General features: G+C 47.6%; 1 protein-coding gene across 1 annotated transcript in view; it reads right to left on the bottom strand.

The window, feature by feature from the left end:
* shank3a (SH3 and multiple ankyrin repeat domains 3a) overlaps positions 1 to 12500 on the bottom strand; it is a 301455-nt gene that overhangs the window by 145402 nt on the left and 143553 nt on the right. The window contains exons 5-7 of the mRNA XM_063197051.1: positions 7237 to 7388; positions 4417 to 4584; positions 1325 to 1441 (exon numbers count right to left, since the gene is read on the bottom strand). Of these exons, the coding sequence (XP_063053121.1) occupies positions 1325 to 1441; positions 4417 to 4584; positions 7237 to 7388 (437 nt within the window). The remainder of the gene's footprint in view (positions 1 to 1324; positions 1442 to 4416; positions 4585 to 7236; positions 7389 to 12500) is intronic.

The following is a 12500-nucleotide window of genomic DNA, read 5'->3' as shown; positions in this document are numbered from 1 at the left end:
CACCCTCGTGGGCCCCTATTTTCAGAGATGTAAAAAAGATCAGTCAGTTCTGCGCCACTAAGTGAGGCCCCTTTAAGACAAAAGTGCCAGGGCCCTATATCTCCCCCAGTGCATAACCCCACCCTGATTCACCTATTCATCACTCCCTGGAGTGAAAATAGGGGCCCACGAGGGTGCGGGGTCTACCGATGAGTCAGTTCTGCGCCACTAATTATTGGGGGGGGGGTTTAAAGACAAAAGTGCCCGGGCCCTATTTCTTCCCCAGTCCAGCACTGTGCATCATCATCGTCATGAATATGCAGCTTGGTGAAATGAGATCGCTGGCAGATGAATATGCATCTGTTACCTCGGTAACCTTGGCAGACCAAAGTTCGTGCACAAAGAAAGTAAGCACTTTAGACTGTTACAACAAAAAAGGCACTGGCACAAGTGTGTGTGTGCGTGTGTGTGCATGTGCGTGTGCGTGTACATGCGTGTGTGTGTGTGTGTGTGTGTGTGCGCTTGTATGTTTGTGTGTGTGTGTGTGTGTGTGTGTGTGTGTGTGTGTGTGTGTGTGTGTGTGTGTGTGTGTGTGTGTGTGTGTGTGTGTGTGTGTGTGTGTGTGTGTGTGTGTGTGTGTGTGTGTGTGTGTGTGTGTGTGTGTGTGTGTGTGTGTGTGTGTGTGTGTGTGTGTGTGTGTGGTGCTACTTTAAAATCACAGGCCATCATAAAAGGTCAATCGCAGACAGCTTTTACATCACATAATCCTCTTATTCTATATTGTTCTGAGTGGGAACGATATCAGAGTCTCCCTGTCTCCGTCTCTGTCTCTCTCACACACACATATGCAAACACACACACACACATACAAGGAGATTAAGGATTAACTGAAAAATATGGACACTAAATAATCCAGTGATGGCAAACAACAGTAAAGTTTATGTTTACATCTATCAGATTATAATACTATAATGTTCCACTCTATTCTATGTTACACAATAATATTTAACACACACTCACGCTCACAGATGCACGCTCACATGCACACACGCAAGCCACACATGCCACGCACGATCGCACGCACACACACACACACACACCCACACAGGGCAGTAATACAAGTAAGTGCAACTTATATAAAATACTGGACACTGAACATGGGTGTGTGTGTGCGTGTGTGTTTATGTGTGTGTGTGTGTGTGTGTGTGTGTGTGTGTGTGTGCGTGCATGCACGCATGTGTGTGTGTGTGTGTGTGTGTGTGTGTGTGTGTGTGTGTGTGTGTGTGTGTGTGTGTGTGTGTGTGGGTGTGTGTGTGCGCGCGCGCGCACACTCGTGTGCATGTACCTGGTTGTAGAGGGCGCAGATGTGAAGGGCAGTGTTCCCCGAGGCGTTCTGGGCACTCATGTCAGCTCCGTAGAACAGCAGGTGCTCCAGGTGCTGCACGTGGCCATGGCGACAGGCCTGTAAACAAACAAACACATCAACGTCAACATCAACATCAATGTCAACGTCAACCACAACAAATATAAACACAAGGAATTCACAAAACAAGCAGCCAAGGACTGCAAGCAAGCCTCCATGAAGACATCCCAATTGTGTTATACTGTCATCATGATTTGCTCACCCTCACAGATATTTCACTGACCTGTTCAAGCTTGTCGACAAAAGTTACTGTTGTTTATTGCCAGATGTAACAACAACATTAACAACAATAACAACAATAGTTTGAGAAGTAATATCCAACTCTCTTAGACAGAAACCATATACCATGGTATAAACCAGACGTGGGCAAACCCAGGCCCGGGGGCCACATGCGGCCCCCTGAGCCATTTCATGTGGCCCCCAGAGCCATTACAAGACAGACAACTTTTAAATCCAAATTCAAACGGTTACTAAATATTCTTAAAACGCTACCTAAAACAAGAGTCTTGCAAATTTAAGATTAACCAAATTACAATGTGCAGGAATATCACTGCTGCCAAGTTACGTCATCGTACACTATGTTTTATCATTGACATGGGCAAGTTGTCTGTGGCATCCGGCCCTTCGGTCAATATTCTAAACCCAATGCGGCCCTCGGGCCAAAATAATTGCCCACTCCTGGTTTAAACAATGCTACCCAACACAACACTAGTACTTACAGTACAAATACCAAATAACATATTTCACCCCCCAAATGCCACCCATGTTTCTATACAGGTTAGTGACGTTTCAGCAGAAGCACTCATCAAGGCGGAGCAACGACAACCAGTGCCACTATTGTATGGATTTTGTTGTTTGTTTATTTTTAGTGGACTATCTTACAAACATATATTTTTGCGGCATATGAACCACCAATAAATAATTAATTTATGGGCATTAAATGCTGTTGCACAACCTGACGTCTGAGGCCGAAAAATGTCTTTGACCCAGACACTTTGATTATCAACTAACATCAACAACACAGAAAAGTTTTCTTTCAGAGAGAGAGAGAGAGAGAGAGAGAGAGAGAGAGAGAGAGAGAGAGAGAGAGAGAGAGAGAGATAAAGATGTGATGGGTTGTGTTCAAGCCCTGAGAAAAGACAGCTGAGCTGCCAGAGACAAGACTCCGGGAATGGGGCCCATCTGTGGTCTGTGTGTGTGTGTGTGTGTGTGTGTGTGTGTGTGTGTGTGTGTGTGTGTGTGTGTGTGTGTGTGTGTGTGTGTGTGTGTGTGTGTGTGTGTGTGTGTGATTGTGTGTGTGTGTGTGTGTGTGGCCAGTGTGTCACGCCCAAGGGGAATGCAAAATCACTGTCCTTGTCCTCTTCTTTCCGAGGGAGTATTAGGCTCATGTTTGTGTCAGTGTGTGTATGTACTTGGATGTGTGCGTGTGCGTGTGCGTGTGCGTGTGCGTGTGCGTGTGCGTGTGCGTGTGCGTGTGTGTGTGTGTGCGTGTGTGTGTGTGTGTGCATGTGTGTGCCTGTGTGTGTGTGCATGTGTGTGCGTGTGTGTGTGTGTGTGCATGTGCGTGACACACGGGCCAGCATTCCAGCTGGCAGTCACTGCACCATTTAACTGGCCAGCTGAAGCTTGCTGTCTCTGATACTGGGCATGAGTGTGTGTGTGTGTGTGTGTGTGTGTGTGTGTGTGTGTGTGTGTGTGTGTGTGTGTGTGTGTGTGTGTATGTGTGTGTGTGTGTGTGTGTGTGTGTGTGTGTGTGTGTGTGTGTGTGTGTGTGTGTGTGTGTGCGTGTGCGTGTGCGTGTGCGTGTGTGTGTGTAGGTACAGTCGGTGTACGTATGTTTGGTCATGTGTGTGTTTGTTTACGTGTGCGTTTGTTAGTGGTGTGCATTGGCACTGCCTTCACGATTCGATTCGATTCTGATTCGGGAGGTAGTGATTCGATTCGATTCGATTCGATTCAATTATACGATGCATTGCAATGCATTACATTTCTACTGAAAGCAAAGCAAATGTTTCATCAATCATGATGAGGCAATACTAGTAGTTAGATCCTGAGCAACATTTTATTGGCTGTTTTCAGTATTAGTCTATCAATTTTCTAATGCTTTGAAGTGCTTTTATTTAATTTAACATTCATTTGCTCCTGAAATATTCACGGAAGTAATTTAAACAAAAAAAAAATTGCCGCATCGATTCTAGTACTTGCCGCATTAAATTGAATCGTCCATGCCCCGCATTGCATTGCATCGCCAAATCGATTATTGTTGACACCACTAGCGTTTGTGTGTTTGTGTGTGTGTGTTAATGTATGTGAATGTGTGTGAGACCTGGTGTATCTTTGACCTATTCTACTTGACCTACCTACTGTAGCTGAACGGGATCATGTAGTTTGCATGAGTGTGTGGGCATGTGTGTGTGCGCGTGCATGTATGCATGCAACCTGATACGTACATCTCCAGATGTTCTGATTGACTCTTCAAAGGTGTGTGTGTGCTGCGCATGAGCGCATAATTTAATCATCCTAAAATATGTGTGTGCGTCCATAAGTGTGTGTCTGTGAGGGCGTGTCCATCCTTGAGTGTGTGTCTGTGAGCGGGTGACCGTCCATGTGTGTGTCTCTGTGAGCGTGTGTGTCCATCCATTTGACTGTGTCTGTGAGCGCGTGTCCATTCCGTGAGTGTGTGTGTGTGTGTGTGTCTGAACATGTGTGTCCGTCTTTGAGTGTATGTCTATGAGCGTGCGTCCGTCCATTAGTGCATGTCTGTGAGCGCTTGTCCGTCCGTGAGTGTGTGTCTGTGAGTGCATGTCCATCCGTGAGTGCATGTCCGTCTGTGAGTGTGTGTCTGTGAGTGTGTGTCCGTCCGTGAGTTTTGTGTCTGTGAGAGCGTGTCAGTCCGTGAGTGTGTGTGTCTGTGAGAGCGTGTCAGTCCGTGAGTGTGTGTGTGTGTCTGTGAGCGTGTGTCCATCTGCAAGTGTGCTTGTGTGTGTGTCTGTGCGAGCGGTTGTGAGTGAGACCTGGTGTATCTCCTGCCAGCCGTTCTCGTCGACGCATCCGAGCTGCGCGTGGTCGTGCAGCAGCAGCTCGCAGCAGTAGGGGTCCCCTCCCACCATGGCAGAGTGGTACAGCGCCGTCAGGCCCCGGCTGTCCTTGTAGTCCGGAGACGCACCCAGATCCAGCAGCGTCTAGAGATGGAGAGATGCAGAGAGATAGGGAGAGAGAGATGCAGAGAGAGAGAGAGAGAGAGAGAGAGAGAGAGAGAGAGAGAGAGAGAGAGAGAGAGAGCAGAATGTTGGGGTGACTTGACAACCAAATGCAATAGAATTGACGACTGGGTTTTTGACTTGAAAACGAGATGCAATAGAATTAGTAACGGGGTCTTGATTAGACAACCAGATGCGATAGAACTAACGACGCGGTCTTGACTAGACAACCAGATGCGATAGAACTAGTAACGGCACTTCGCCAGAAAATTAGAAAAGAAGCAACTTGGATGCCCGCACGCCCGCATGACATCATAGGTGTCCTGCTACCGGGGAATAAAGGACACCTGCTCAGCCAATCAGAAGACGTTCCATCTGCTCACTGGGTGATAACTGAAACACATTCAAGGACTGTAGATGGACACATACTGTACGCAGGGCCGCTGACAGCTTTTGCTGGGCCCGGGACAAAGTCATCTGAAAGGGCCCCCTACCCAATACATACAATATAATGGGGACCCAATTCTGGGCCCCCTATCTCCCTGGGCCCAGGACAACATACCCCTTTGTCCCCCCTTGTCGGCGGCCCTGACTGTACGTATGCACTGCTGCGCACATTCACACACAAATATAGCCGGACACAGACACAAACACAGACGCATACACACAGACACACACACATACACACATGCACACACACACAGGCAGAGACACACACACATACTGTATATACACACACACAAACACACATCTTGTTATTAATATTTTTATCATGTCTTATTGTTACTACATGTTCTGTACTTGTACTATGCTTTGGCAAAACAAACGTTTGTTTTGTCATGCCAATAAAGCACTTTTGAAATTGAAAATGGGGAGAGGGAGAGGAAGAAAGAGATGGAGGGAGAGGAGATGGAGATGAGGGAAGTAGAGATTAGAGCAGGTGAGATGGGGAAGAGGTGGAATGAGAGAGAAAGGAAGGAAAAGGTTAGAAGGACCAGAGAGGTGAGGAGAGATGCAAATAGAAGCAGAGGGATGGACAAGGCAAAGAGGATGGGAGGTGAGAGGTGAGGAGGCAAGGAGGGTAGGATGTATCAGTTGAAGGAGTAAACCCATGCTCACACACGTCGCTTCTAGTTGCTCGCTCAGCGAGTGAAGTCAATAGAATGTCTATGTGTCCCAGCGAGACGAGGAGGCGAGTTGGTGAGGAGCGATGCGATGTGGGCGGGTGCCGAGTTGAATCTTTTAAAACTAAGCGAGTTACCAATTGCAATGCAGAGTTCGGTACTTCTTGCCTGTGCTCGGTAACGTTTAGCGACCATTCCATGAGCAAGTGGTAACTAGGCGAGTGAGCGAGAAGCTCGTAACTAGTAGCGACGTGTGTGAACGAGGCTTTGGAGTCGTGTGACAGGAAATGACGGAGGGAGACAGAAGGATACAAAGGGAAAGATATAGAAATGGAAAGAGAGGCATGGAGAAAGAGGGGGAAGTAAGAAGAAAGGGAGAGGGAGAGATGTAGAGTTGGGGAACAGGATTGTAGAGCACAGTCCCATCTAAATGCCAGCAATACTCTGAGAAAAGAAGACATTAAAAATTGAACGAGATGTACTCCGTAAAACACATTTGAGAGATAAAGGTGCCAAACAATTCTTCATTATGGAGTAAAGCAGTGTTTCTCAACCTCTTTTTTTAGGCGAGGCACCCTTTCAATTCATTAAAAATGTCATGGCACCCCAAACCAACAAGCCGTAACATGGCTTCGCATCCGATACCACACAAGCTTAGAAAAGTAACACATTTTGAGACGTCACACGACCTACGATCGAAGTTGTAGCTGACTCGGTGACCTATATTTACTTTATTGTGCGTAAATGGCAGATGAAATATTCCACTGACTAGCATTAACATATCAATTTAGACAAATATGTATTATATTACATAATTTATTTATCAGCCACGTTTCCGCGGCACCCCTAAAGGGCCGTACACACACATCACTGCTATTTACTAGCGTCTCGCTTGCTCGTGTACTCGCCTCTCTTTCATGGAACGTTCGCTGAAAGTTCCCGCGGCTTTAACTGCGAATAAACAGGCAAGAAGTACCGAACTCTGCCTTCTAATTGGTTACTCGCTTACTCGCCTTGCTCGAAGATAAAATATTTTCAACTCAGGATCCGCCAACATTGCATCGCTTGTACAGTACTCGCCTACTTGCCTGCTAGTCTCGCTGGAACACATTGACATTCTATTGAGTTCATTCGCTGAGCGAGTAACTAGCAGCGACGTGTGTGTACGGCCCTTAAGGGTGGCCCGCGGCACCCCAGGGTGCCCCGGCACCCCTGAAGAGAGAGAGAGAGAGAAAGAGACAGAGAGACAGAGAGAGAGAAATCATACTATCAAACTGTATGTCTGCTTTATATATGTTAAATGGATGTCATTGTGTTTTGGCAATAATGTTATTCAGACATTCATTCCAATAAAGCTGAATAAGTTGCACTGAGAGGGAGGGAGAGAGAGAGAAAGACAGAGATAGAGACAGAGACAGAGATAGAGATAGAGAGACAAAGAGACAGAGAGAGTGTGAGCATGTGTGTGTGTATGTGTGTGTGTGTGCATGCGTGCGTGCGTGTGACTCACTATGAGAGCGGTGTGGTTCTTGGTGCGGACTGCCTTGTGCAGCGCGGTGACGCCCTCTTTGGTGCGGTAGTCCAGGTGTGCTCCTCCGCTCTTCAGCATCTTCATCAGCTCCGCACAGCCCTCCAGCTGAGCCGCCATGCTCAGGGGACACTCTGGCACAAGGACACACACAGGTACACATAGACATGAGCACACACAAAATAGGTACAGTATATACACACACAGACAGATGGACAAACACACACACACGTATACACGTTCAGGGGACACTCACAAGGCACAAGGACACACACACACAGACATAAGCACACACATACTGAATACAGTATATATACGGATGGACAAACACACATACACATGTATACACACAGAAAAACTCACACAGATGTAGACACATACAAATACACGTGCACATGTAACGGAGGCCAACTAGCAGAGTGTGGCATGGCACGTTGGTAAACCTCCCTCCCGAGGCCTCAATACAGTGCGCCAGCGTTGAGCTATCGGGCCGGCCCTTTATCTCAGCGGTCTTGTGTACCTCTTATTACTGAACCGATGTAGTTGACGAGGTGGCAGGAAAACCTCCGACACCGAACACACACACACACACACACACACACACACACACACACACACACACACACACACACACACACACACACACACACACACACACACACACACACACACACACACACACACACACACACACACACACACACACACACACACACACACACACACAAACCGATGTTGAATTTTTGGATTCATGATGACAGGCTTCTTGGGGATTGGATTACTCTTGGGCCTGCTCTATCGAATTAGTTTGAAAACCGAGGCGGCCACAAACAGCCCCAAGCTGCCCGGAAGGATGGATAAGGTCGGCATCTTGGTTAGTGCTCAGACTTCTGTTGTGAACCGTGTGTAGGAAGGTTCTGTGGCTGGTCACTGTACTATGGACAAATTGATGGAAGGGACTGTGACTGTCCAATGCCACCTGGAAGTATTGGATCGACACATGGATGGACCCATCGCTCGCAACCGCCAGTTGCAATTGATCTGAATTGTGGGGAAGTTAACGGAGCTGCATCTGAATGTTTAACGTGTTGCCAATCACTTGAGAACAGAGCTGTCATAAACATTGGAATGTGTCTTGCTCACCGAAACCCCAAACAACAAAATGTTATCTTTCAGCACCCCGGCTGCAGCGGCTTGACCAAGGCCGAGGCAGGAACACATTATCTCCCCGAAGGACAAACAATGTTTAGACTCCCTGCCTCCCTCACCCAATCTCCCTGGGGCCCTGGGGTTTGTTTGGACTTCCTGGGGGCCAACCAAGGCTGTCTCCATGGTGGCCGAGACCGGCTTCCTCAGGACCCCCCCCCCTAGAGCCCCAAGCCTCAGCACCTCCTCTGTCTTTCTTCTCAACCCCTCCCTCAATCCCTCCCCTGTTTGTGTGGTGTTGTGGTGTCTTGTTTAGTGTTACCTTTGTCTGCTGAGGTTTTTTAGACTTACTCTATGTCGAAATGTTTTAATTTTATACTGTGGAGGCATGGGATTTTTTTTCTCCTCACCTCACCCAATGTTATGCTGTACTGTGTCCACCTTTTGGGTGTGTCGCCCTGAGGGGCAGCAAGGTACCCTCATTTCCCTTTGGGTATTAATAAAGTTACTCTACTCTACTCTAAACCCTTTGAAATACCAAGCAAACAGCTGGTACATACTCTACACATATGTCTGTAGAGCTTAGCCTAACCCTTATTATAGGGTACTATGTCAACATTGTATTTTACCATACTGCTTTTATCATTGTGGTAGTTTACTGAGAAGGACAGCAGGTTTATAGTTACTATGATCTCACATTATAGCATGCTACATTATACTAGCTCTACTACTATCTCTTCTACTACTAACTACTCACTACGGTAGCAATGGAAAAGGGGGTGCGATTTCCGGTTTAGCACAAATGGGCTACCAAAGCAGCCACTTTGAAAAAGATTGCGTGAAACAGGAGTTATTCAAACAAGTTGGTTTTCGTTTTAAGGGTATTAAGAGGCTCGGGAGCAAGTTCATCTGTTCGTGGCTGCACAAATGAACAAATTAAACCACATTTATTGCCAGACGGCAATGACATGCTGCCCTTTTTTCAACTACGATGCCCCTTGCTCCTGCATATTACTTTGTGATGATTAATTGTTTTAAAACTGCAGCGGCAGCTAACACTGAGTCGTAACCAGGGAATAACTAAGTGGAGATGTCACCTTTTTTTCACGAAGGGTATCATGGGAGCCAGGAATACATACAGTGGATAGTATGCTAACATTTGTTTTATCCATGACTGTGAACCAATAAGCCATTCAAGCCACACAATAGATCCCATGCATTCTGTACACAAACAAACACACAGACACAGACACAGACACAGACACACACACACACGCGCACACTCTCTCACACACACAGACAAAGACACAGACACAGACACACGCACGCACGCACGCACACACACACACACTGGCCTCTCTCTCACACACACACACACACACAGCCTCACACACACACATACACACGCACGCGCACACACACACACACACACACACACACACACACACACACACACACACACACACACACACACACACACACACACACACACACACACACACACACACACCACACACACACACACACACACACACACACACACACACACACACACACACACACACACACACACACACACACACACACACCCATAACCCAAAGCATGCCTGAGACATGAGCTGGCATGATCACATTACCAGTGTAATGGGATTAGAGTGTCATAACTGTCTAATTACCATTCAAACCACTCACTCTCCACACCACACTAGAGAACACACAGACAGAGGTACACACACCTACACATACACTTGCATGGACATGGCCACACACACACGCTCGCATGCACGCACGCACGCACGCACGCACGCACGCACGCACGCACGCACACACACACACACACACACACACCTACAGTATGTGCGGCATCACACACAACCACACATACACACACAGCTGTGCTGCACGACACATGCAAACACTTCCTTTTTATGTGTGTCCTTTAGAGGGAGTAGACAGGTCACTCATTCAGGAAAAGCCTGTGTCTGGGTAAGCCAGAGTCTGGGCAAGAGTCATGAAAAACCACAAGCTGGTTTTAATGTTGGAGGGCTAAACAGTATCTCTCCCACTCTGACTCTCTCTCTCTCTTTCTCTTTCTCTTTCTCTCTCTCTCTCTCTCTCTCTCTCTCTCTCTCTCTCTCTCTCTCTCTCTCTCTCTCTCTTCTCTCTCTCTCTCTCTCTCTCTCTCTCTCTCTCTCTCTCTCTCTCTCTCTCTCACTCTGCCGCCTGAAACCTATTTTCCTTAGCATTGTTTGGGGGTAACATTACACATTGTGACGCTAATGCCTGGACATTCTAAACTGTACAGACAACAATGTTCCAGGCTGAGAATTCATGCAGTCAACTCAAACACACATCGACCACACACACACAGGCATTTCTCAATGTCTATTTTCCTCTCTGCCTTGTTTTCTGTAAGCCTATCACTCTATTGTCAAACTGTTAGTTTCATCATGGTAACTCTGTCTTGCATCATCAATGGCAGATGAAGTGTTGTTCTGCATGACAAATAGCCTACTGCTGGCTTTCTACTGGAGTGAGACTGTGTGTGTGAATGTGTGCATGCGTGTTTTGGTACACTCACTGTGTGTCACACACATGGTCGTGTCATCAATTAGCGTAGGTGTACAGATTGTATCACGGCATTTAACAAACATGCAATATGTGATGTGTCATTTGTCCCGCTGTAGGATTGTGTGGGGAGGGATCTTTGTTCTCTGCTTTTTGTATGCATGCCTACTTCATATTCTTACGATATTTGGATGCATTGTTCAATATAAAAAATAACTGATCACGAAAAAAGACACATGAGATAAACAAAGCTAGCCACCCAGCGAGTAGTGTATGAGAATGGGTGTTTGTACAGAGTTCCTCAGTGTGTGTGTGTGTGTGTGTGTGTGTGTGCGCGCTCGCGTGCTCGTGCGTGCGTGCGTGCGTGCGTGCGAGCGTGCATGCATGTTTGAGTATGTATGGATGGACATGTCTACATTTGTCCATGCATGTGTCCCCTGAGCATTCATTTATGGATGTAGAGAATTTGTGTAGAAAAAGGTGCTGCATGCCAGAGATTCATCCTTGTGTTTGTAGTGCATGTGTGTGCGTGTGTGCGTTCGTACACCCTTCAGAACAAACATTCATCTTAAGACGTATCACCAGCCAGTCTAAAGTAAATCCCCAGGTACCTCAGTACATCCAACACCCCTGTGTTCCATCTCTCCTTCTCTCTCTTGCTCTCTCTCTTGCTCTCTCTCTTGCTCTCTCTCTCTCTCTCTCTCTCTCTCTCTCTCTCTCTCTCTCTCACTCTCTCTTGCTCTCTCTCTCTCTCTCTCTCTCTCTCTCTCTCTCTCTCTCTCTCTCTCTCTCTCTCTCTCTCCCCATGTGATAGCCAGTGAATCTAACACCTGCTCTCCCAGGACGGTACCTGGCCCTAGAGACACCAACTTACATCAAACACATTGTCTTTGTATGTGTGTGTGTGTGTGTGTGTGTGTGTGTGTGTGTGCGTGCGTGCGTGCGTGCGTGCGTGTGTGTGTGTATGCTTACGTGCGTGTGTAACACCATGACATGTGTCTGCAGTTGGGTTGATAATGGATGCTGTGTGTTCTCATACAGGTTGACATTTATCTTACACACAAACACCCACCACCCCCACACACATGTGGTCTCACCCACCACCCCCACACACATGTGGTCTCACCCACCACCCCCACACACATGTGGTCTCACCCACCACCCACCACCCCCACACACATGTGGTCTGAGCCACCACCCACCACCCCCACACACATGTGGTCTCACCCACCACCCACCACCCCCACACACATGTGGTCTCACCCACCACCCCCACACACATGTGGTCTCACCCACCACCCACCACCCCCACACACATGTGGTCTCACCCACCACCCCCACACACATGTGGTCTGAGCCACCACCCACCACCCCCACACACATGTGGTCTGAGCCACCACCCACCACCCCCACACACATGTGGTCTGAGCCACCACCCACCACCCCCACACACATGTGGTCTGAGCCACCATGTAAGGGTCGGGATATTGTTTGGCTAGAAGGTCCCTGTCTTGAAATATCGGCAGACAGGA

This window comes from Engraulis encrasicolus, chromosome 4 (genome assembly GCF_034702125.1).
Source record: "Engraulis encrasicolus isolate BLACKSEA-1 chromosome 4, IST_EnEncr_1.0, whole genome shotgun sequence".
In the NCBI taxonomy this organism is placed as follows: Eukaryota; Metazoa; Chordata; class Actinopteri; order Clupeiformes; family Engraulidae; genus Engraulis; species Engraulis encrasicolus.
The sequence above is the reverse complement of the archived record's forward strand: the minus strand, read 5'-3'. Positions and strand labels throughout refer to the sequence as shown.